Source organism: Carcharodon carcharias, chromosome 2 (genome assembly GCF_017639515.1).
Source record: "Carcharodon carcharias isolate sCarCar2 chromosome 2, sCarCar2.pri, whole genome shotgun sequence".
Taxonomy (NCBI): domain Eukaryota; kingdom Metazoa; phylum Chordata; class Chondrichthyes; order Lamniformes; family Lamnidae; genus Carcharodon; species Carcharodon carcharias.
The window spans coordinates 185009636-185033378 of record NC_054468.1 but is presented as its reverse complement, the minus strand read 5'-3'; the positions used below and the strand labels follow the sequence as shown (position 1 = coordinate 185033378).

Sequence of the window (23743 nt, the reverse complement as noted above, 5' to 3'; positions counted from 1 at the left end):
TGAAAATCTAAATGACGCGCGGTGACGTCGAAACACACCTGACATCACTCCGCATCATTTTACGCCTTGGCGATCTGGCTCCGCCTCCACTCACCGAGCCAAAGATTCAGCCCACTATTTCTATTTGTGGGTTCAACACCTTCTGGAATGGGTCTTTCAGAAATCTTTCCTCCCCACATATGTTTCAAATGTAGCCAACTGGTCCTCAAGCTCAGTTATTCCCTTGCTCAAAGAACACAACTTTTCAATGCTTCACGTGTGAACATTCATTCTGGAATTTCAGCAGGTTCGGGATATTTCAAATCTTACTTGTCACACAAATCATAAGAGCACCACTTGCTCATCATTACTAAACTCAGTTTCTTTCCTCTCTAGATTTAAAATTAAAGAATTAATTCTCACATATCTGCCTGGTCTTGCACTTGGTCTCAGTGCTTAACTTCTGTTCTCTCATGCAAAGCTCACAATCAGCACCTTACACAGTTGGCTTCTCACAACTAACAGGTTTGTTACATAAAATAGATTTCTCATGGCAAATGGCTCAATGTTTGTGTTTGAACTGATGCTGACGTTCAATCTCGTTACAAGTCTAAGTGTGGTGCAAATCATACAATACTCCAACCAGGAAAGGAAAAAATTGGCAAAAATTAATTATATGCATTAAAGAAGGAATTGTTTGACTACTTGGATCCTAACTGTTTCCATCAGCAACAGGAATTTCCCCCCAAAACGGTTTATGAACTATGGCCAATTATGGCCAACAGTTGACTGCTGGAAATTCAGAACCCACAAAGGCATTGCTGGCAATTTTAGGGGCAGTCAACTCAAGTGAAATCATTACTGTAAATCAATAATCAAATTGGTTGTTCTGGAATCAAATCACTGATTCCAACAATGACATATAGCTCCTTTTATCCTTGAGGGACTGCATTTGGGTCACAAATGCAGTCGTTTAAAAAAAGGTTTGGAATTAGTCACAAGTGATTGTGTGTTATTCACAATATTGCCCTTAAATTTTCATAGTCAAGATACCACATTCAACTGAATATATGAAGCAGCACTATACTCAAATCTCAAAACTGGAGATATAAAATATGGTCACAAACAACATTTATTAAAAGCTGAAGCTATCTTGTCAAGGCACATAATGTACTGAGCTTCTTAAAAACAAAAGCTGTGTATCATGGCAAATAAGCCAACCCAACATACAAGACAACCCTATTTTCACAGCCCCAGAAATTATATTTTTCATGTACTCAGCATATATGGCACACCTGCTTTCAGCTACAACATGCTATACTCAGTCGTCAGTTTCAATTTTTCACTCCACAATTGCATGTTTTACTTACCTTATAACTGGGTGAAAGGATCAAGCAGGCGATAAGGGCTGTGTTGCAAAGCATTTGTTGCTATGGGGAATTTTGCATCAGATGCTAATAACTTTTCAAAATGGCAACCACTACACCCACACCGATGGTTCACTTTTATACTTGGCATATAAGTCGACCCTGGTTTTTGAAGGGATTTTGGGGTTTCAAAGGTCGACTTATATGCCAACATTCATCCCAATAATAGGTTTTTCATCCATTCAGCCAAGCTCATCAATATCATATGACGTTAGTCAGTTTTTACACTAACCTGAAATGTGTCAATTTTTAAAACTGGCATTCTGCGGGTGAACAAATACGTTAAAGCAATTTTAACTTGTAATTTCACTGCATCAGTACATTATACTTAGTACAAAACAGAAGATGAACTGTGATAAATTGCTTCGTTCATTAATAAAGTTGCTTTGCAAGTTTTCTAATGATTATTCATTTCTGGAATTGGAATCACTATTGATTTATCAAAAGGAGAAAAGCATAAACCATCTCACTTAAGTAGGCTGTTGCACCTTTAAACCATAAATGAAGTATACCAAGATTTGATTATCATAAGATGCTGATTAATGATAACGCAGGCATACCAGTTACTGGGTCAAAGTGGGAAGACATTAGATTGAATGCAGCGCTGCAGCTTTCAAGTACAGTTCTCTCAAAGCACTGACACGATTGCAACAAACCACAAACTAGCAAAAGGGTGTTGAACCTGCAAGCAATGGTTATTTATCCTTCAAGTGGAAAAAATTAATGGGCAGATTAGATAAGAGAAAATATTACAACAAAACTGTAGTGCACTTCAAATTGTTACTTGGAACCATTTTTACCTTACAACACTTTACCTTCGTTTAGTAAAATAGGTTTAAGTCAAGAATTCAAAACAATTAACAGCTATTCAAAAATCTTTATTTAAATTAGAAAGACAGAGGGGGAAAAAAGGAAATTACAATGTGACTTTGAACAGTACACCTTACACAATCCTTTATTTAAGCACAAAACTATTTTTTATAATGGATACATACAGTGTCTTGGAACACTATGTATGGCCTCATTCATTCTATTGGTTTATTATTGAACACTGTGATCGCATTGATCTGACTTTAATCAAATTTTCAGACCAAGCAAGTGGGAATTGATTTTTGTATCTTAAACATTAGCAGTCATTCCAAGGATGATAAAAACAAAAAACTGCGGATGCTGGAGATCCAAAACAAAAACAGAATTACCTGGAAAAACTCAGCAGGTCTGGCAGCATCGGCGGAGAAGAATCAAGTTGACTTTTTGAGTCCTCATGACCCTTCAACAGAACTAAGTAAAAATAGGAGAGAGGTGAAATATAAGCTGGTTTAAGGTGGTGGGGGGGAGGTGGGGGGAGAGAAGTTGGGGGGGGTGGTTGTAGGGACAAGCAAGCAGTGTTGGGGGAAGATAATCAAAAGATGTCACAGACAAAAGAACAAAGAGGTGTTGAAGGTGGTGATATTATCTAAAAGAAAGTGCTAATTAAGAATGGATGGCAGGACACGCAAGGTACAGCTCTAGTGGGGGTGGGATGAAATAAGACTAAAAGGGCATAAAAGGTATAGATTTAAAAATAAAGGAAATAGGTGGGAAAAGAAAAATCTATATAAATTATTGGAAAAAACAAAAGGGAGGGGGAAGAAACGGAAAGGGGTGGGGATGGAGAAGGGAGTTCAAGGTCTAAAGTTGTTGAACTCAATATTCAGTCCGGAAAGCTGTAAAGTGCCTAGTCGGAAGATGAGGCGCTGTTCCTCCAGTTGGATGATGGTGGAGGAGCAATTGAAACACTAAAGATCACCTTGAATAAAGCTGCTATTACCATTTTTGTTACTGACAAAAACATTCATCACAATTTCTGCATATATAACAGACTACTCAGCGAGGCGAAAAAAGCAGATTTCAAGCATGATGGAGACAAAGTGGAAGAAACAAACACAAACAACAGAAGCAAAAAATATAAAGAAATATAGAAAATAAAGGCAAGTTGGAGGTAAAGGAAATTTTATAAGTCATTAAAAAGAAACAGAACATCACTTACTTTAGTCTCATAAATTAATACAGCTCTACCATTAAGCAATTAGAGGTCTATTTTAAAGCATAAGAAAGCTAGCATTCAGCCCATCTACAGTTTCTTTCACAAACAATGAATTTTTTTTTTAAAGTAGGTTCTCAGGATGTGGGCATCAATACCAAAACAGACATATATCGCCCATCCATCTCAGTGATCTGCCCCATAATTACAGTGATGTTGTTTCATTATGTATTTTACATTTATTTTGTCTCAGCAACAAGCTAATCAATTTGTGAGAGCTGAAACAAACACAAAGTATAAACGGCCATACTTGGGAGCTTGTTGGCTATATTTGGCCAGTGGCTGGTCTTGATTGAATAAGTCACTGGCCACCAGTGATTACAGTGCCAAAGAGAGACAAATGCCTTCAAAGAAATGACAAGCAAACTCTCAAGAAACACCAAGCTCTCAGTCATGAAATTTGCTCAGCAAGCCACCTCTCACTTGATCGTGTTAGCCTTTAAGGGGGAATATAGCAGCATGATCAAGCTTTGAGAACTTTTATTAAAATTTTACATTAAATACAAATAAGCAAGAAGCCTGTCTGCCACACGTTATAACATTATAAAGATGCCTTGTTACAAATGTTGAATGGCCAAAAAGTATATGACAAACAGCACTGTAGCCATTACACAACACTGCTTGCTGCCACTGGTGACAGGAAAGACATCTGATAAGGGACCATTCTGCATCACGCTAGCTATCATGTCATTATGAAATGAATGGATGATCCTGGTCATCTTTTCAGGGCAGCCATATTTGTACAGGCCTTTGTTTTACTGTAGCAAAGGCCTGCATGTCAATGAACACCATGTCAAGGTCCTTGTTCTGTTTGCGGGACTGAGAGTGACAATTGTAAGAATTCTTCCCACTGAGGAGAGAAGTGAAATAGCACAATAATTTCTCAATAGACTTGCTTCCTTTTTGCTTGTACGGTTCAGAACAGACAACAATCTCTTTAATCTGCAAAAGCTGAAGGCTTGCACAAAGATCACAGAACAGTTATTAAGTGAACTCTTGTTTGCTGAATACCGTCTTCTCAATAGCACATACACCAGAGGACACTGAGCTGCTCATTGACTGCTTTGCCCAAGCCTCAGAATACGTCTTGTGCTCCGAGGCTTGGGCAAGGCGGTCAATGAGCAATAAGTCTGAAAATGACAAAGATTTTGTACCAATCAGTCCCTGACCACAAAACGCCAACAACCCATAGTCATAATCAACAATGCACCTTGCAGCTCACTTCAGAATTTCTGCTATCTCCTGGGAGTATCCTTTCCAACAACACCACGTTGGATGATTAAATTGTCCATCATCTGGCAAAAGCAAGCTTAGGATTTAGCAGGCTCAACCACTGGGTTTGAAGCGAGCATGGAGCTTTAATCTCAAAAAACAAAGATCAAAGTCTACCAGGCAGTGGTTCACACATCATTTCTCTACGGTTGTGAGGAAGAGATAACCTACATCGGTATCACAAAGCAACTAGATGCATTCCAACTTCGCTGCTTAAGATCCATCTGCAACATCAAGTAGCAGGGTTGCAATGTGTTGCAGACCTGGTATTGAGAGCATGCTCGTCAGAGCTCAGCTTCACTGGGTCGGCCATGTGGTTCACATGGAGGATTTCAGCATACCAAAGGCGGTGTCATGAAGAGATATTAATGCCTCTAATGTTATTGGAAATCATTTTTAAATTGGACTTGTGGTTGGGTCTGTGGCTGTGTGTGTGTTTGCATGTGGTTTAACAGGATTAAAGCCAGCTAGGCTGGGTGCTGTGAAGCATAGTAGTTTTGAGATGTTAGATAAACAAAGGAGAAAAAGATAAAGTGTACATTGCATTTGTTGAATAAAGCATTCAAGAGTGGGAGTAAAATCTAGCTGGGAGTCACTAAGCAATGGGCTGAATTTTCCATTCGTTGGGTGGGCGGGGCTGACCCAATCGCAGGCCGCGCCGCCATTTTGCGCGGGTGAGCCAATTATTGCCCACCCAACGTGACATCCGCAGGGAAGCGCTATGCACTCCCTGTGCGGGTCGGGGGGGGGGGTAATCCCTAAAAATCGAGAGTACGCTCTTTCACGCATGCGCATGAAAGAGCGCGCTCATTTCCCTGAGGCTAAGTGCAGCCTCAGGGAGATCACCTTGACTTTTAAAAATATTAAAAATAGAGAAAAAAAATCCCTTACATGTCCCCTCATGTGACAATGTCACATGAGTTGGGACATGTTCATAATTTCCATAACAACTTTATTAAAAATGTTTAAAATCTACATGAAACCTCATCCTTCCGGTGGCTGAGGTTTCATGTTTTTTCTAGTTGCTGCCGGGGCTCCTGGCCTGTCCGCCAACCTTAAGGTTGGATGGGCAGGTCCTTTAATTGCTTAAGTGAACCTGTCCATGGCCTCAATTGGCCATTGACAGGTCGGCAGGCGTGCAGCTGATTTTACCGTGCCCCCGCCTTCCTGAAAATTTAAATGGGGCGCGGTGACCTCGGGGGTTCCGCCCAACGTCAACCCACGTCATTTTATACGTCGGCAAGTAGGCCCCGTCTGCCGACAGTAAAATCCTGCCCAACGTGTTTATATTACTAATAAAATTGGTGGAATGAAAAGATTACGGATAGGTGAGATAAAATTTAAAAACCTAGTAATACAACGGAAAATTTGCATTCAAAGGGAAAGCTGGGTACAAACTGAAAGGTGTGTGTGTGTGTGCGAGCGAACGTGCGCGCGCGCGCAGGGCAGAGGCACTTAACGTCTAACCAGCCTGTAAGCCTACAACTGTGTGCAAAGGAACCAAATTGCAAGAGACCTCGTTTTGAATTCGTAAGGTCAAATATGCTTTGCCTGGTATCTATTTAAAGTGCTGCCTTGGTGAAGATTTACCTGGGAATGATTAATTTGAGAATTTGTTTAAAAATTATTATGGTAGTAATTTGTAGACATGTGCATGTGTTTAATTTCTTGTTAAATTAATAAATGTTTAATTTAGTTTTATATAAAAAAAACCTCTTGAGGCTTAGTGGTCTTATTACTGAATTCAGAGCTGCATCTCAAACTTACCAATTGAAAATATAGGTTATGACAGTTGTTCAAGTTTTCCTCTGGGATTTAAACAACTCAGCCTTTCACAGCTGCTGTGTCATAACACCAGCTGAGCATGGGAACCCGCACCATAGGATGTCCCAAATCCAGGTACAAAAACAAACACAAACAATCTCAGAGCCTGTAAGTTGGATCCCAATACAAAGCAAAAGAACAACCCCAGACAGATCCAAATGGTCTATGTCATCAAACAGTCTGAACATTTGACAATAGCAGAGTCAGGTGCCTGCAGGGCAAGTGATCACACTACAAAACCAGTATCTTTACCCACCCCTCCAACATTGATACCACACGTAATAGTTGTAATCACAAATCAAGATTTGGTTTAACATCATATGAGGCAACACCAACATAGACAGTGAACAATTCAGTCTCCTTGCTGAACATTCACCTGTCGAAGTGACGTGAGAATCTATCATCTCCTCACTGGCCCTCTTAAATGAATTACCGTTAATTTAATTAAACATTTAAATGAATTGCAAAAGCCTGGAATGATTTATTTAAGCATAGTGCTGGCTCACTAAAGCCGACGTGTTATATTCTTTTTGTCAATTAACGTGTTAAGACCTTTATACAAATGCTTTTGTCTAGTTGTGAGTACAAGCCAATGATGTTCCAAAGTCTTTTTCACCTCATCAGGTGCCAGAGCTCAAACACTTTTAGGTGATAATATGTCTAACTATTTTCTACTTTAATTTTTGTTTTAAATAGAAAGAACATTTATTTATACAACACATTTCACTGCCTCAGCACATCCCAAAGGGCTTCAAAGCCAAATTAAATGCTTTTGAAGTTGGTCACTGTTATAATGTGAGAAACACAGAGCATGGTCCCACAAATAGTCGTACAATAACAGGCCAGATGAATTATAAACAACAGTGGCCCCAACAGTGACATTGGCTGAGGGATAAATGCTGACCAGGATCCAGAACATCCCTGCGTTTTTCACAGTGTTATGGAATCTTATATATCCACCCTAAAGGAAAGATAGGGTGTTAGGGAAAAATTAAAAGTGCTAAAAGAGAACACTAAGAATTTACTGAAAAATCCTAAAATCTCCAGGCAGACATGGCTGCTAAATATATTAAGAGTTGAAGATTACCAGATGAACATTGCATAGCCTTGAGAGTCAGACTGGAAGACACAAGCAGGACATAAATTAGATTAGGTGTACTCCCCTCTCACATAGGGAAGGGGCACACAGTTTTAGCTTAGATATGGGAAGACATACAATGGACAAAGAGGGGGCTTTGATGAAACACAGTCTTGAGTTGTGAGAACCAAGGTCGTTGCATACGTGTTTTAATTTTGATTGCATAATATAATTATGTATACATCCTTTAGAATAATTGGTTAGCAAAAATCACATGTTAACGTACTCAATAGGATAGAGTTAGCATGGGACCGGTGTGTCGGTTACCGATTGGATGTATTCAAATATACTCAAATGTATTGTAATAAGAAAAAGTACAAAAGTAATGAAATGTAATCAATCTGGAAGCTTAGGCTCCCTTGCATATGCTTGAATAAAACTGGTTAGAGGAATCCTGAGTCTCTGCGGTCGCTGTGTGATCGGGGATTGTAATTTCTCCTCTTCAACTGGCTTACGTGGTAGTTGCTGGATTGGAGGGAATACCGTCTTCATAGCGTCTCAGTTGAAAGTCTTATCTGGAAAATGGCACCACCAATAGTGCAGCATTTCTCTACTGAACTGAAACGTCAGCCTAGATTATGTGCTTAGATCTTGAGTGAAACTTGAATCCATGAGCTTCTGATGTAAAAAGTGAGAATATGCAAGGGAGTTTCATCAAACTAATTTAAATATTTAATGATCAACTTGATTTCAGCCTCTAATGCAAGGAAATTGATACATAACCCATTATTCCTCTAGTACCTTTCATACAGTTCCTCCCATTTTGAAACTTTTGCCACTAGTAATATGATTCTCTCCCAAAGTGAAATGTCAAATAATTGTAAAAAAAGTGTAATTCAGCACCTTTTCCAATCTTTTAAATCACAGAATTTTAACGGTACAGAAAGAGTCCATTCAGCCTATCATGTCTGCACTGGCTCTCCAAATGAGCATTATGACCTAGTGCCATTGCCCTGCCTTTTCCCCGTACCCCTGCACATTGTTTCTATTCAAATAATTATCTAATGCCCTCTTGAATGCCTCGATTGAACCTGCCTCCACCATACTTCTGGGCAGTGCATTCCAGACCTGGACCACTCACGGTGTGAAAAAGTTTTGTAAGAATTATATAATTTGTACACAGGTTTGCATTACTGGGTTCAACAGATTGTCAATGTAATAATTTCACAATTTGGAAATACAAGGGAAATCTCAAAATTAAGTTTCTGGAATTTTGTCCTTCAAGTCCAAGATGGCTTCTTGCAAAAAGAGCCAAATTGAACCCACTGCCTCATGTGGCAATTCTCAGAATCTTTGCTGATACATTTCAACAACAGAAGGATGTGGATACCCATTAGGTTCCTTTAGAAAAAATAATACCTTGCATGATTTGTACGAGAAAACAAGCATGAGTCATCTTTCGCAGTGAGCTCAAGTCACTGGAATGCGGTTTTAGTCTATTTTTAAGAAAAAATTCAATTAGGGGTTTCCAGCCAGTAGATTCAAAAATCATTTTTGACATAAAGCAGGTTTTCATGACAGACAATATGCAGCTCTACCTCACCTCCACCTATTTTATTCCCTCCAGTCTCACATCTAAATTTACTCCAGCTAAATATTGGAAAGAAGGCAGCCATTGTCTTTGGTTCCTGTTACAAACTGAGTTTCCTTGATACTAACTCCATCCCTCTCCCTGACAACCACCTGAACCAAACTGCTATATTTGAAACAAAAACAGAAAATGCTGGAAATATTCAGCAGGTCTGACAGCATCTGTGGAGAGAGAAACAGAGTTAACGTTTTGATTCTGCATGACCCTTCCCTTCTGAAGAACGGTCATACAGACTTGAAATGTTAACCCTGTTTCTCGCCCCACAGATGCTGCTAGACCTGCTGAGTTTTTGCAGCATTTTCTGTTTTTGTTTCAGATTTCCAGCATCTGCAGTATTTTGCTTTTATCTTTGCTCTATGTGGCCCCAAGATGAGCTTCCAGCTACACAAACCACACTAAAATGACCTATTTCCACCTCCATAACACCACTCAGCTTTGCCTTGCCTCAGCTTTTCTGCCGCTGAATCCCTCGTTCATGTCTTTGACTATTCCAACACATTTGGCCTCCATAGTTCTACACTCCACAAACTGGAGGTCAAAGTGTGAATGACTCTGTGCCAATGCTAAACTTTTTGGGTTTCCAAGTTCAGGAAACTCCAAAGAATGGGAGCCTAATCCCTCTTCATTCTGGTTTCAGCTCAAGCACTAGCTCTGGATTCCACACTTATTGCCCCAGCTGAGATCTTTGCGCTCTGCCAATTCTGGCCTCTTTAGCATTCTGATTTTAATTGCACCACTATGGGTAGCCATTGCCAAGGCCCTAAACTCTGAAATTCCCTTCCTAAATCTTTCCAGTTCTCTCTTTCTTTCCTCCTTCAGGATGCTCCTTAATATCTACCTCTTTGACCAAGATTTTGGTCATCTGGCTGAATATTTGTTTATGCAATTCAGTGTTAAATTTTGTTTCATACTGCAGTATTTATATAGCACCTTTAACGTGACTACAAGTTGTTCCTAATTCAAGAGTAGAAAGAGGACTACCCATATAGTGACAGCATAATTAAAAACTGCCCATATAGATTTAGAAGTGGGAGGTCCTGCATCGTAAAATTCAACGTCTTTTGTTTTGTTTGTTTTTTTTTGATCCGTCACCAGAATGAAGAGGGATTCAGACTCCCATTCTTTGGAGTTTTTTGAACTTTGAAACCCAAAAGGTTTAGCATTGACATGGAGTCAATCACACTATGAAAGGACACTATACTTGTTGTATGAACATCCCATCGTGACACCAAAACCAATTTGAATTCTGGGATAGAACAAGGAATAAAAATAGGAAACAATGAGCACTTTTGAGAGATATAGGGCCAAATTTTCACTCCTGAGTCAGTAGCGCAGAATCGGAATATAATCCCTCTGCTCTCCAGTCCCACTGCTTTCTAAATCCTCAACCTGAATACAGGGACTTGGTTTTGACTCTCCACATGCAATGTCACAAGTGAAGAACCAGTTCCTTAATTTATTTTTTTTAAATGTAACAGGACATCAAAAAAAAATCCTGTTGTTTATGCTATTTTTGTGTCTTATGATGTGAAGCCATTCATTTTTCAGATTTTAAATTAACATCTGTTCAAAAGAAAGAAAACCATAGATCCACAGAAAAGTTACGGTGCAGAAAGAGGCCTTTCAGCCCATCATGTCTGCACCAGCCAAAAAAAAGAGAAAAACAGAAAAATACTGCAGATGCTAGAAATCGGAAATAGAAACAGAAAATGATGGAAACACTGAGCAGGTCTAACAGCAGCCAATGGAGAGAGAAACAGAGTTAACGTTCCAAGCCTGTATGATTCTTCTTCAGAGCACAGAGCACTAGCAGCTCATTTTAATCCCACCTTCCAACACCTGGTCCGTGGCCTTGCAGGTTACAACACTTCAGGTGCAGATCCAGGTACCTTTTAAATGAGTTGAGGATTTCAACCTCAACCATCAATTAAGACAGTGAATTCCAGACGCCCACCACCCTCTGGGTGAAAAAGTTTTTTCCTCATGTCCCCTCTAATCCCCCTATCAATCATCTTAAATCTGTGACCCTTGGTAATTGACTCCTCATGATCCAGGATCCCACCCCGATTGAGGCTCCATACACAGTCTTAATGTATAAAGATGGCAACACTACCAGATAATGTTGTGAATAATTACAAAATCAGGTGTTTTTTCAGGCAGGTTAAATAAACAATGCAATTTTTTTTAGTTATATTACCCAAAGTATCAGACTATAAATCAGTTTTGCCACCTTTGTTGTTAAATTGCTAAAACTGTAAGTATATATCTTCAACAAAACTTCTGAGAGCTGTCCAGGAAGCACCATGCGCAGTGCATGAAGCATTTAACCCATATGGGTAGAGGGTAATTCAGGATGGATAAGCAATATAAAAACAAAAAGGGTGTAAAATCCTTAATTCATTATGCAAGCCCACATTTAACATTTATGACATGCATAAGTACACTCTTTCTTCTTGACTGAAGTTATTAAAAAAAAACTTGAGCAGCACTCAAACATTACCTATGAATTTTAAAAGAAGCTATTTAAGAATTTTTCAAAAGGAAGTCAAAAATCAGAGAAGGAATTATCGATTAGAAATTGAGCAGCTTTATGTAAAATTCACTTGGAGCTTTTCTGCTGTTAACAAATGAACAGTAAAAAGGAACTGGGGCAAACTGGGGCTTTCCGCCACAGTTCTTTCAACCTGAGAGCTCAAGATACAAATCATATCTAAACAAAAGGGTTGAAGACACCAGCTTCTCTGATGGTGTATGGGTCCCAGCTGAACCGCATTTGAACAATCTTTACCTAGTTTCTGGTAAACACAGGTTACAAAACCAAGCTACTGTAATTCTGCCTAATAAGCAAACCCAAACAAGCCATAATTACCACAGAATGAGTAGTGCAAGACATTAAAAGCAACACACTAGTGCAAGAGACAACGGTTTTCTTGAAAATGGAGTCAAGGTACAGGTAGTTTTTGGAGAGATCAATTCTGCATACATCAATGCTATATCTGAATCCTGCCTGAACTAGGTGTTAGCACTGAAATAAAAACTAATAGAATGGTCTTAAAATAATATTTTCCAGCTTTCTTGGTGCCCTAAGTAATGCATAATTCTCAGATCAAAATGGATATTGTTGCTAGGCCAGTCTTCAGCTGCCCACTAGGAATAGCATGAGAGCAATCTAGGGTGACTTATCTTCTTACTTTTCTTCTCTCTGGGGGGATCTACCTAATTTGCATTTGATGACTCCTCTCAATGACATAAGGAATGCCATTGGTTAGGAATGCCAGACACAAATTCAATCCTGCAACTTCTGTCACTCAATTCTCAAGTATCAGTACACTACACAGAACAAAATAGAAATTACAGAACTGAAATAGGCCATTCAGCCCAATTGGTTTATGCCAGTTTGTATGCTGTACTTAAGCCTGGCCCAAACCTACTACATCTAGCCGCACCAGCAGATCCTTCTATTTCTTCCTCCCTCATGTACTTTTTTAGCTTCCCCTCAAACACATCTATGCTATTTGTCTCAACTACTCCATGTGGCAGTAAGTTCAACATAAATACTCTTATTATAAAGCAGTTCCTCCTGAATTTTTTTTTGAATTTATATTTCTGACCCCTAGTTTAAAACTTCTACATCTAACCTATCAAACCCCTTCATAATTTTAAAGACATCTATTAGGTCACCCCTGGCCTGAAGAAAATAGCCCCACCTTGTTCAGTCTTTCATGATAGTTATAATCTCTCAGTTCTCGTGTCATCTTGTGAATCTTTTATACAACTTCACCAATGTCTCTATATCTGTTTTATAACATGGAGAACAGAAACGTGCACAGTATTCCAAAGGTTATCTAACCAAGGTTCTATATAAATTTAATATAATTTTTCTGCTTTTGAATTCTATAACTCTAGCAATGAGCCACAGGGCTTTGCTTGCAATTTTTATAGCTTTGTTAACCTGCATTGCTTCTTTAACGACTTGTGAATTTGTATACTTGGATTCCTTTGTCCTCTACCCCATATAAATTCCAATTTTCCTAGGAGTTTGAGGCCTCCTTATTCTTCCAACTAAGTTGCACCACCTCACACTTGTCAATATTAAAATTTGTTTGTCAATTATACAACCAATCTTCATGGTTATTAATGTCTTGTATTTTGTTGCAGCCTTCCTCAGTATTAACCATACCCCTCAACCTAGTATAACCCGCAAATTTTGAAATTAGATTTGATTCCAGAGTCAGATTCTTTATATATATGGTGAACAATGGCATTGATTCCTGTAGAATACCATTTCCCATGTTCTACCAGTCTAAGTGACTAACTTTGTTTTGTAGCCTGTTTTCTATCCGTTCTGCTACTGTGTATCCCGACTCCACACCCTCTGACTTTACAGTGCTGCATTTCCATAGCACACAAAACAAATTTTCAAAAACTCAAAAGCACATGCAGTGGTTTATCTGTAAGTCAAGATTAATGTACTTTATGCATACACAGCAACACATTCCCTATAATTATAAACTGAAGTCACTCAAACTGGTACTGTAAATTTTGCAGCAAAAACAGAAACAGAATTCTGGCACTGCATTTTTGCAAACAGTTAGAAATAAAACATAACTGCCTTACCAAAAACTTTTCCTTTAGCAAAAGGTGGAAATAATTCTGGATGCCTGTATAAAGATTTATGAAGCTGCCAGAGCTCTTTGTGAAGTTTCTTAAAATCACTGTAACGTTTCCAAACTACTATCTGAAACAAGGGGGGAAAGTCAGTTATTAGCAAACCAATATGGCTATTTGCACCTTAACACAGTAAATTAAAGTAGCTACATTGACAGAGAGAAAAAAAACCTTAACACAAGGTTCTGGAGTTGCCCTAACAGTGGCTGAGTACGCCAGACAATATAGTACTATGCCATAGTTTGTGTCATCATTTAATCACGAACAGGCTAGCAGCTACAATTGGCCTTAGTTCCCTGAGTGTAGGGGAAAAAATCAGCCAAAAGAACCAGAAATCCTGGCTAGCAGTGACCCCTGTCAACAAGTTCATGTGTGAAGGCCCGGTGAACACAGAAAGATACTTGGCGGAGATCATCTCCAAGATCAAATAGTCAGCTGGCATTCAGCATCTCAGTTCATTTAAGTGGCCAGTAGAGCCCATTGAACCACACCCCAAAATTTATGTCTTCAGGACGGAAATGACAAAATTGAGGCAACATTTTCTTCCCTCCAAACCTGTAAATAGAGCACTATGTTGCTGGTAACTCAGCAATTTGTGCTATCAGAATAAAAATGAAAATCAAACTGAAAAAAAATCGTAATGCAAAAATTAATACTGCAGCCAACAGAACAGCTTCAGTGCAAACAGCCGGTTTGTTTTTCCAAACTTACTGTTTCCAGCCCATAAACCTCTGTATGACAAAAGAATTCCTTGGTGATGAATATTTTAGAATATAAGTTATATTGCTTAACAAATCAGCTAAAAACTGTGTGTAAGTCTTTGCTTGTAACAACATAAACCAGTGATTTCAATATGCAGTACCTGGTGTGTGAAAAATATCAGAATTAGCAGGATTTATAAATAATGTAAAGGAAAATTGAAGCATATGGGAAAATATTAAATTCCAAAATGTTTTGTACTATACATATGATTTTAAATAAGCAAAGCAGTTCAGTATCAGATTGCAAGATATACACTAGCAAACAATGCAACTTTAACTTCCAGCGTGTTAATTAAATGAACCTTGAGCACCATAGTTTGAGGACAAGTACAAAGGCAATTGCATTAAATGGTGGTTTCAGATTTAGGGTGAATTACAGATATGATTTGGCCATCAGTTCCTTTGAAATAATCTAATAAATATTGTAATATGTTCTCAAGGACAATATTTTTGCTTGAAACATTTTAAGAAACCTAAATTTTAGCAACTGAAAACAGAAAGTACTGCTTAAGTTTCATGCATAAAATATGTACAATGCTGCCACAGTGCACTGGATCAGGTGCATTGGGTCAGTACAACCATAATCAGCTAGGTTTTTTTCCCCCATCAAGCTGGGTTTCTGATTTCAGCCAGATCTTTTAAGAAACAAAACCAAACATAAGCCAGCACTTACTCACAAGCAGACACAGGAAATAGTATGCAATAGAGCACATGGACTCTCCATCACCTCCTGTTGGCTGGTTGCAAAGTTGTATAAGAGACTATCATCCAAACATTCCCTCAACCAAAGAATCATTAGAGAAACTCAAATTTGTAGGCTAATAAATTTTGTATTTGAGGATTCCTTCACGCTATTTAAAAAATAATAGCAATTATCCCAACAGAACTGTCCTAAGTCATCCAATCAGGAAGGATCAATAGCACCAACCCTATCAGAGAATCCAGCAGTTTTTTGAATAATTACAAAGTGCACACCACCATCACTCATGGAAGCCAATTCCAAGAGTTCATCAGCCTCTGAAAGAACATCGTGATTTATCTTTATTATTGTGGGTTACTAATACTGCGTTGAAGGGGTTATCTTATGAAGAAAGGTTAGGTCTGTATCCACTGGAGTTTAGAATGAGGGGCAATCTTATTGAAACATACAAAACCCCTTTTTTATATTCATTCATGAGATATGGGCAAAGCTGGTTGGTCAGCATTTATTGCCCAGCCCTAACTGCCCTTGAGAAGGTCTTGAGTGGACTTGACAGGATGGATGCTGAAAGGGTGTTTCCCCTTTCTGGAGAGACTAGAACTAGGAGGGACACAGTTTAAAAATACATTTAAGACAGAGATAAGGAGAATTTTTTTTCTCCTAGTGGGATGAGAGTCTGTGAAACTCTCTTCCCCATAGAGCAGCGCAGGCAGGGCCACTGAACATTTTTAAGGTAGGGTTAGATTGATTCCCCTGTTCATGAAGAATCTAAGGGTGTGAGGGTAGGCAGGAAAGGAGGCTACAATCGGATCAGCCATGATCTTAACAGCTCGAGGGCAATCCTGCTCCTAATTCACATGTCCGCTTAATAGTGACTACATTAAGTGATGAATAAGCCTAAATTTATTCTTTTAACGCCATTGATGAACATGTACAACCCCATTTTTTCTTCTATTGTACATTACTTTAGATTAAATTTTACACAGAAATATATCACGAGAAACTCACCTACATATTTTTAGATCTTTGACCACCTCCATGGATTCAACTTACACCTCCCCATTCCCCCACAATCCCGTAACCATGATTAAGCCCCAATGATTTATAAAGCTTACAATTTTTATGGAACAGGAAAATTCCTGATAAAAGTCTGAGTGAAGTCTGACAAACAGCCACAGAGGATCTTAGATCCGAAGCTATATTATTGAACATATAAATTATATTTTTCAACAAGATGAGACTAACTGTCAAGGAATAAGGCTCATTGGAATTGGGACAGCAACATGCAGTCAGAATAATTTTATTGGTCCTTCAGGACCCAGTTAAAGTCCCACAATGAAGATGCTTCTTACACCAATGCCTGGGATCGTGTGAAAGCTTTATCTGCTCAACTAGTGGAAACCTAAAGAATGCTGGTCATCATCACATTGCTGTTTTGGATTTTTGCTGAGCACAAATTAGCTGCCTTCCTTCCTACATTACAACAGAGACTATACTTCAAAAAGTACTCTGCTGGCTGCAAAGCACGTCGAGATGACCGGAGGTCATGAAAAGCGCTATATAAATGCAATTTTTTCTTTTAATATTCAAATTGATCATAAGTTGGTCAAGTTTAAAGAAAATGGATGAAGATTGTAGGGATATATACAAGTTGATCAGAGACAATTAATTTCAGCAAATATATTAGGAGTTTCATCTATCTTGTAATCAAATTTATAAATAACTGGAAATTAGGGACATGCTGACTTTTCTTTGCAGAAGTCAGCAACCATTCAATTTCACAGAATTATGGAAATAAACTCTAATTTCTTAGCAAGAGCATACGAGGTGCCCAATACATCAGAGATGAATTAAGGGGTACAAAGAACATAGATGATTTGAGAACAAAATTTCCAGAATTTAAGTAAAATGCAGTACAATTATCTAACAATATAATGACTTGAACAAGTCATCTTAATATAATGCGCCAACATTATACCCAAGTAGGCTGGCAAGAATGAAATACCGGAAGAGAGGATAACATTTAAGGCTTGATGTGAACAGGAATTTGAAATACTGCAGATGCTGGAAATATGAAACAAAAACAAAAATTGCTGGAAAAACTCAGCTGGTCTGACAGCATCTGTGGAGAGAAAGACAGAGTTAACGTTTCAAGTTCGTATGACTCTTCTTCAGAACTAAAGAGAAGTAAAAATGTGGTGAAATATATACTGTTTTTTGAGGGGGGGGGGTACAACTGGTGAAGCTGGATAGAAGGCCAGCGATAGGTGGAAGCAAAGGAGAGTTTGCGAAAAATGTCATAAACAAAAGGTCAAAGGGGTGTTGATGGTGGTGATACTGGCTAAAGGAGGTGCTAATGGCGACATTAATAGTAGAAAGCAGGATGAGCAAGTGACAGATGGGGGTGGGGTGGGGGGAGGGGACGGTGTGGAAGAAAAGTTCAAAATAGGCTAAAAGGTGGGGATAAAACAATGAATGGAAATAAATTTTTAAAATAATCATAGAAATAGGTGAGAAAAAAATACATGTAAGAATTTAAAAATCAATATTTGAAAAAAGGGGATCAAAAAGGGCTGAGGATGGAGCAGAGAGTTCATGATCTGAAGTTGTTGAACTCAATATTAAGTCCGGAAGGCTGTAAAGTGCCTAGCTGGAAGATGAGATGTTGTTCCTCCAGTTTTCGTTGAGCTTCACTGGAACATTGCAGCAGGCCAAGGACGGACATGTGGGAATGAGAGCAGGGTGGTGTGTTGAAATGGCAAGTGACAGGTAGGGTTGGGTCATGCTTGCGGACTGACCTAAGATGTTCAGCAAAATGGTCATCCAATCTGTGTTTAGTCTCTCCAATGTAGAGGAGGCTACATTTGGAGCAGCGACTGCAGTGGATCAAATTGAGGAAAGTGCAAGTGAAACACTGCTTCACTTGATAGGAGTGTTCGGGCCCTTTTGAGGGGGGGGGGGGGGGGGTAAAGGGGCAGGTGTTGCACCTTCTGCGATTACATGGGAAGGTGCCATGGAAGGGGATTGAGGTGTTGGGGGTGATGGAGGAGTGACCAGTTTGTCCCCTTTGGTATTCTCTTAGGCAGTTTTCTTTTTGGAAAGCAGTAACAAATGCAATGGCCCAGAGTTTGCAGTAATAATGAGGTCAAAGCTGTCAGCCTTCGTCATCGTTACTCCTCTGAAACTGACAGCAACACTGGAGTCCCTACATGTGCACCATCAGTGAATCTACAATTCTCCATTGTGTGCTACTGAAATCTCTGCAGACTGTCACCAATTAGAAATCACTAAACTGATGAGCACCTGCTCTTTTATGTTATTTGCCTTGCTCATTGAATGATATGTAACTGGGTTTTTAAGTTCATAATTACTGTGGAAGAACATCTCTGGGCCCAAAAAATTAATTTTATATTTGTGCACTATCAAATTTCTCCTTGTAATAAAAAATAAAAAACATTTTTTCTTAAATTACAATGTTTCAGCTTCTAGCTTAAACTATGTGTATGCCCCATTTATTTCAGTCTTTGCAAAATTTAATTCAAAGTGAAGGATAATCTGGACATTTTGCTTCCATCCTCCTGCTGTTAGAATACTTCAATGTGATTGACTGTTTGCCCTGCTTGATGATATCACTCTTGCTTGGCACAAAGAGATCCCCTTAGCACCAAATTCAAACAAATGAAAGGAAAGGGGAAATCCATGCCACAGAGATGGCCTTGGTAGCTTTCTTCGAGCTCAGCAGCAAGTGCCTTTGCTTCACCGACCTCATATCAAGGGCTACAGCAAGAAGAAACATGGATACAAAAGTATGTATTCAGTGCCAAATCTACTGAATGCTCTGGAAATGTCACGTACTCACAGCATGAGTTGATACATGTTTGTGCCAGTATATGACATGCTGCTACTGAGAATCATTACATTGTTAACTGCTCCTTAGTGGGAAAATAGATTAGAAAATAATCATTTTGAACAATTGTTTTTCACAGGCAAGAAGAAACTAAATGTACTACACCAAATTTGGGGAGGGCTCATGAAATCCCTTGTTGTCTGGTAAATTATGGTCCTTTGTACTGTAAACTAGAGGAGACAGCTGTTATTCTCCTTCCAGCTGCACACACAAAATACCAAATTGCCATGGTCCCAAGTTTTCATTATTCCCCCACCCCTAAATACAATCAAAATTATTCTTAGTTTGTTCATATATCAAAGTCAATTGTTATTTCTAATCTTATGTGCAGAATCATTCCAGAAAATAAGCTACATTAGATGTTTAAAATACTATCAGCTACAATATCTAACTCAGCAGCATAGTCAATGTTCGATAGCTCATTACCTCCTGGACCTCCTCTGGATTTCTTCTTGAAACAACCTAGTTTAAAAAAAAAACATATTAATGAATCTGAAAAACGTCATATATCCAGTAAATTACTAAACATCAATTAAGAATATCCAATTACAAATCACACGTTGTTCAAAATACATTATTAGTCTCACAACATGGTGCATTACAGCACCACCTCATCTGGGTGAACATGTTCAATTGCAGACAGACAAAATTCATTTTAACCCAGCTGCAGGAATTAAACAAGCATCTTCTGGATTGAAGCATTGTGAATGACGTAATGCTGTAATACAGTGACACGGAAAGGCCAATGCAAAGTAACCAATATACTAGGCAGCACCAAGTGCTCTGAAGAAGGGTCATAAAGACTCGAAACGCTAACTCTGTTTCTCTCTCCACAGATGTTGTCAGACCTGCTGAGTTGTTCCAGCGTTTTCTGTTTTTATTAATGCTTATCACAACAGTTTGAAATACACCGAACCTCTAGCACCTGATACTACCAATTGTTGGAACGATAAACAAGTGGATCGCATAACTTCCATGAGTAATTTGACAGATTTTTTTTTGTGTGGGGCAGTAATATGACATGCTTGTCTACTGACAGTGGCTGGGCTGCTGTTCGCTCTCACTCTTACAGCCTGCAAGATGCACGCTCTCCCAGGGCCCGTGTTGTAATTGTCCCGGGCGCGTTCTCTTTTGGAACCCGGGTAAGCCCAGCGCTGCCTGGCCCGGCTCGAGCCCAGCCCAGCCCAGCCCAGCCCAGTCCAGGGACCCTGCCGGGTTGTCTCAACTGCAAACATCTTTCCACGCACACACAAAGCACCAAGACAGCTGGCTGCACTGGAACCCCTTCCATCCCTATGCTCAAAGGATGGACTCACCCGTGCCGTCACTTTATAAACCGTGTAGCCTTTCCTGTGTCTCTTCGGATCGGTTATCGTGTAAAAGCGAGCCAGCTCCCCTTTGTTTCTCTGTGATAACATGATCTGTCAATCCCTAACCGCAGCGTCTGTATTTAAGGTACTGTCTCCTTTTTTACATCATTTCCTCATTCACTTATCCCCGCCACCTACTTCCTGTACGTTTGTTCTGAGGTCTTCCCCCTTGTCCTTTGATTTCACGTAGAGAGGAGTTTGCATTATTATTGTTCCTTGTGGTGGGTAAAATGGCTACTCCCCTCCCCCCAACCTTTAATTATATAAAATTACATCAGAGGTCACATGAATATGGCAAGCCACAATATACAAAGGTATTCATCCAAACATCCTACTTTTCACAAAAAGATAAAATATATCATGCTCTATCGTTTGCAAGTTAGTCAACATGCATAGACCATAAAGAAAATTATGACACATGAACAAAAAACTGTTTGCTCTTTCTAATCTGTTCCAATTTCATCTGCCCCTACACACGCATTGCACAATTGGGGCAGAATTTTCTGTTCTGGAGACTAAGGGCAGTGGTGGGCAGAATAATCAGCTTGTTTCCCGCTAGGCAGTGGGGCAATTCTCGCTCTTGACTGTAAGCTTGGAACCTCATTAAGTATACACTGGCAAGCCGCTCTCCGAATCACATGGCAGGGCGTGCACTGATTCATCCGCCCAACCATTACCTTAAGGAGCTGAAGGTATTGGTGACATATATGAATGCCACCCAGACACATATATTCACTCTCAGCAGCACAACTGTGTGGTGTCCACTCACTAAGATGGCCCCTAGGAGAAGGAAGCCCTGCATCCCAACATTCAGCCATGACTCCCTGGTGGCTCTACTGAATGCCGTCCACAAACGTCGTGATGTCCTATTCCTGAGGGATGAAACCAGGAGGTCCACCACCCTCACCTCGCCAGCCTGGCAGTATGTTGCCATGGAGGTCAATGCCATTAGGACGCAAAAAGAAACGCTCCATCAGGGTAAGTCAACCTTCTGCTCACTCTGGACTCACACTCTCACAATGGTATCAGGCACTCTAAGGGTTACACTCCACAGGCATCTCACACACTTATAGCGGATGGGACTTCAGCACTGAATGTCTCACACACACTTTAACATCACCACCATCTCATGTGATATCCTGCGCAAACGGCATCGTCAGCCCTTAATGGAGAGGGCTCAGCACACACAGCAGGCATGCATGCTTCCCAACTTCTCCAACTATTCACATCACATTCCATCCATCTTTCTTCATGCAGGCCAAGCTACCCCACAACAGGCAGGAGAGATCCCAGACAGGAAGAGGGACGCCTGAAATCCAGAAGCTCACTCCCTTTGAGGAGAATGCTGCCGAGTTGGCAGAGATCGCTCTTGTGGCAAAGACATGATCAGCCTCCCCCATCAACCCTGTACAGATGAGCCACGCCACCTTGAAGCTTCCCTCCCAGCATGTCATCACCCTGACTTGGACATGTCCTGGAGTTCAAACACAGCGCCCAGGTGCAGCTCCTCCAGGTTGCCCCCAAACCAGTCATGTGGCACTCAGTGTAACACATGCTGCGGGAGCAAAACACATCTCTTCATCACCCTCTCAGGCTGACCTTAGCATAGGCAATATCTGCTGGCCCACCCAGCAAAGGACAAATGCCGTCAATGATTCAATGCAGTCACTATACTCAGGCTTGTAGGGTGGGGGGGTGGTGCCGGGTGGCAGCAGGGGGGTAAGCCGAGCTGCTGGGTTAAATGACCAATGCTGACATGGGTGCTCATCCTGCCAGAGCACAACAAGTCATTGAAGCGCTTGTGACACTGGATCCAGGTGCGCCGCACCACATTCAAGGAGCTCACCACCTCCGCTACCTCCTCCCAGGCACGTTTCGTCATGTAGGGGGGCCTCCTCCTCCCATCCTGGGGAACCAGCAGCTCCCACCGTGCTGGTGGCAGCAAGGCATTCATCCAAAAAACAAGAGGCACATGCCCCCCACCCTACCCTCCAGCCTGGCCTGTCCCGCTGCCCTAGCCTCCGGACTGGCCTACCCTCCGGACTGGCCTGCTCACCAGATGCCCTCTGGTGAGCCCTTTCACTTGCTATTGTGAGCAGCCTTGCAAAGGCTGCCAGTGCTTCATATAAACAGGCTGCCGAGTCACCATTGGACCTGGCGGACAGTGCACTCCTGCCACCGCCCGCCCACTTCTGCTATCCTCAGGAGTCACGCATTACGCTGGGTGGGTCATAATTGGCCCGCCCACGTTAAATGGTGATGCAGACCCGCCAACCAGAAAATTCAGCCCCTAGATTAAGCTCGGGGTCATTTTCTGATGAGCACCTCACTGACATGTCTCTGCGACAGTCAGAGGCAGTCATTGACAGCCCAGGTCTCCGGCACTCGGAGGACTGCTGGAGAACAGGCACCTTCTGAGTCCAAGTAAGATGATGAGCCTCTGAAAACGGCTGTTGCTAACATGCTGGAAATGCAAAGACAAGCGGTGGAACATCAGGCAGAGCGCGAGAGGCAGTCAACAGACTAGAACAAAGCATAAAGGAGTCTGACTGTGTTCTTTCTGATGTCATGGCTCTGACATGTGAACGCCTCAAGGTCACCATGGGAAGGGTGGTGGCTGCCTTGGAGACCCTGATCCAGCAGGTTCTGCCAGATTTGCACTCGGGCCTGCACACCACCACTCTAGGCATAGGTGGGTTACATCAGTGTCTAGGCGAGATGGGTCGGGGCATCTCAAACTTCTTCGAGGTTTGCTTTCTCCTCAAGAAGTCAGGTAGGGGCCCTCGGGCACCCAGATGGAGGAGGACCATCAGCTGGATACCTGGGTCCACCTACCCAGCAGACTCCAAGAGTGTCCAGCTGCTCCCAATTCCTTCAATCTGTGACCCCATCAGCTCCAGCTGCACAGGCCGAGGAGTGTTAGAAAAATTAAGTACTGAGAGCACAATGGTGGCTTGGGCATTCACTCACCGTGTATATCATGCACCTTTGTAAAAACAGTTTGATTTCATGATAATGGTCTC

At 40.7% G+C, this 23743-nt stretch overlaps 1 protein-coding gene across 2 annotated transcripts in view; it reads right to left on the bottom strand.

The window, feature by feature from the left end:
• The window catches only part of rps6kc1 (ribosomal protein S6 kinase polypeptide 1), a 218955-nt gene extending 198018 nt beyond the window's left edge, over positions 1 to 20937 (bottom strand). For both annotated transcript variants that reach the window (XM_041174609.1, XM_041174600.1), the window contains exons 1-3: positions 20667 to 20937; positions 19777 to 19812; positions 13932 to 14052 (exon numbers count right to left, since the gene is read on the bottom strand). In XM_041174609.1, the coding sequence (XP_041030543.1) occupies positions 13932 to 14052; positions 19777 to 19812; positions 20667 to 20768 (259 nt within the window). In that variant the 5' untranslated portion in view covers positions 20769 to 20937. The remainder of the gene's footprint in view (positions 1 to 13931; positions 14053 to 19776; positions 19813 to 20666) is intronic.
• Positions 20938 to 23743: the final 2806 nt, after the last annotated feature.